Here is a 2,198-nt window from a genome sequence, read left to right as displayed (position 1 = left end):
TTTTTTTTTTTTTTTTTTTTTTTTTCTCTCTTGAATCTTCATAACGAACTTTGTAATTTGACTATAGCTGTGTTTGTTTATCTCAAATTCGAGTCTAATTAGTCTCTAAGTTTCGTTCGGTATTGGATATATAAGTCGAGATTTGAAACGCGTTTGAGTTTCTGGGTTTAGATCTGGATTTTGAATGTTTTCTTCTTAAAATTTTATACGACTGTAATCGTGTTTACTTAACGAAACCTGAATTTGATTGTATGATTAATTGAGCTTGTTTCTAAGTTTCGTTCGATCTGATACGCGCTTGGGATTTCTAGGGTTTCAATCTGTATGATAGGAGGTATTTTTGCTATGAATCTCTGTGATCGGAACGATTTGACTCTTTGAGTTTTGATACCGAGTTCTTCTTTTTCAGAATGGCTCGAAAGAGGACTCAAACTACAACTGAGCCCTCACAGGAGATCAAAGCCAAAGGAAGATTCACCAGAGCCAAGAAGTGTATGAAAACAACTACTAAGAAATCCCATGTTTCTGGTAATACCTTATTGAACCTTTTTTCAATTATATTCACTTGGTCCTCTTCCACTGCATCGGTTCTTCAATTTTAGCTGACGATTTGTTGCCATTGTAATTGGATTTTTTCATCTATCAGGAACGAATACTAGTGGAAGAGAGCAGAAGTCCCCTTCTAAATGTTCAGCTGAGTCTCCATCTTCTCTGGATCAAAAGCTGCTACATACCCCAGACCGAGCTCAAAAAGTACCTGTCCTTGATCTCCATTCGTGCAAAGAGGTTCCAAGTTCTGGAAAAATGAAGTTGCAGCTCTTTCCTTTGGATCTTCGTACCCGTGAAGGATTGGAAAAGGTAAAGCTTTAAGATCTGACCATAAGACTTGCAATAAGTATATATTATAGTTAAGAGTTATCTTGTCATATTTTTGTTACTTCATAGGACGGCTTTCACCCATACTTGGAACTCACTCTTAGCTCACGGAAGAAGATTTCTTCAGTACTTCAACACATTCACAGTAAGTGGGGCAGCTCAGAGATTGCCCTGGGAGATCCCACGTTGTACCCATATGATAAACCACTACTTGCTTCTGGTCATAAATGGATAGCAAACAGCAACATCACTACCGGTGCTGTCTATGAGGCTATTGGAGCTCCACCACTTTTCCGCTTAAGGTTTGCATCTATTTACCGTTCAAAGAAACTTTCTAAGCGTAGCCGCGTAATATGAATATAATTCGTGTTGTTTCGTTAGGTATGGGTGGTCTTCTGACATTGAGTATAAAACCCATGAACCCCCATGTCCTTCAACTCCGGGTATTGCTTGTTTTCAGAACGAAGAACAACATAACAATGGTAATAAGGTAGAGGGTGCCAGTTTTACTGGAAAGCAGATGCTTGGTTTAGACAACCCATTTACAATGCTGCCCTCTTCAAATCAAGTGACTGCCATGCCTCCCTCCGAAAACATACCTCCCGATGAACAAGTCGAGTCAAAGGTATGCTTGGTAAACAAAAATGTTTTTTGCTCTCTTGCTTAAAACTCAAATCTTGTATCACAGTTTGCCAGGAATCATGTGTCATGACTACTTTTGTTTAACCAGGATAACAAGATACACGATGAGTCTGGCCCGACATTGTTATTCTGGGATGATGGATTAACAAGCCTAAGTATTGGTGGCTTGCTATCAGAAGTATCATTGAAGGGAAACTTTGGGAATCACTGTAAAAGTTCAAGCGCAACTCTCTGGGAAGACAATCTTACAAACATAAGCATTGGAGGTCTGTTTTCCGAGGCTTCTTTACAAGATAGATGCAATATTAAATATGAACAAGAACCAGCTCATTATAATAACAATGGTCAGTCAAGTGGAAGTATCCGAGGCTTTCTTTCTGAAGCATCACCAGTAGGAGAAGGAAGGTTTAGTGACTGTAGCAAAACAGGGGAAACAAAGAGAGCTATCAAACAAGCACCATTACCTCTAATATCTGATTCATTAAATGCTTTCCTCGAAAACCAAACAGATCACCCTCGAGAACCATGCTCTGATATTCCTCCTGAGCCGTCACACTTATCTATATTCGATGCAGAAGATACATGTCATGCATTTTCATTTCGAAAGCGTACAACAACCTCACCGAAGGTTCACGAGCAGGTTAATAACGTTGCTCATGTTATGCGGTGTTTTCATGTTT

The 2,198-nt window shown here is 39.2% G+C and overlaps 1 protein-coding gene across 2 annotated transcripts in view; it reads left to right on the top strand.

The window, feature by feature from the left end:
* The window catches only part of LOC104720859 (TSL-kinase interacting protein 1), a 3,923-nt gene that overhangs the window by 831 nt on the left and 894 nt on the right, over nucleotides 1-2,198 (top strand). For both annotated transcript variants that reach the window (XM_010438755.2, XM_010438756.2), the window contains exons 2-6: nucleotides 410-528; nucleotides 647-858; nucleotides 946-1,178; nucleotides 1,258-1,501; nucleotides 1,607-2,158. In XM_010438755.2, coding sequence (XP_010437057.1) covers nucleotides 411-528; nucleotides 647-858; nucleotides 946-1,178; nucleotides 1,258-1,501; nucleotides 1,607-2,158 — 1,359 coding nt within the window. In that variant the 5' untranslated portion in view covers nucleotide 410. The remainder of the gene's footprint in view (nucleotides 1-409; nucleotides 529-646; nucleotides 859-945; nucleotides 1,179-1,257; nucleotides 1,502-1,606; nucleotides 2,159-2,198) is intronic.

This window comes from Camelina sativa, chromosome 11 (assembly GCF_000633955.1).
Source record: "Camelina sativa cultivar DH55 chromosome 11, Cs, whole genome shotgun sequence".
Taxonomy (NCBI): Eukaryota; Viridiplantae; Streptophyta; class Magnoliopsida; order Brassicales; family Brassicaceae; genus Camelina; species Camelina sativa.
The sequence above is the reverse complement of the archived record's forward strand: the minus strand, read 5'-3'. Positions and strand labels throughout refer to the sequence as shown.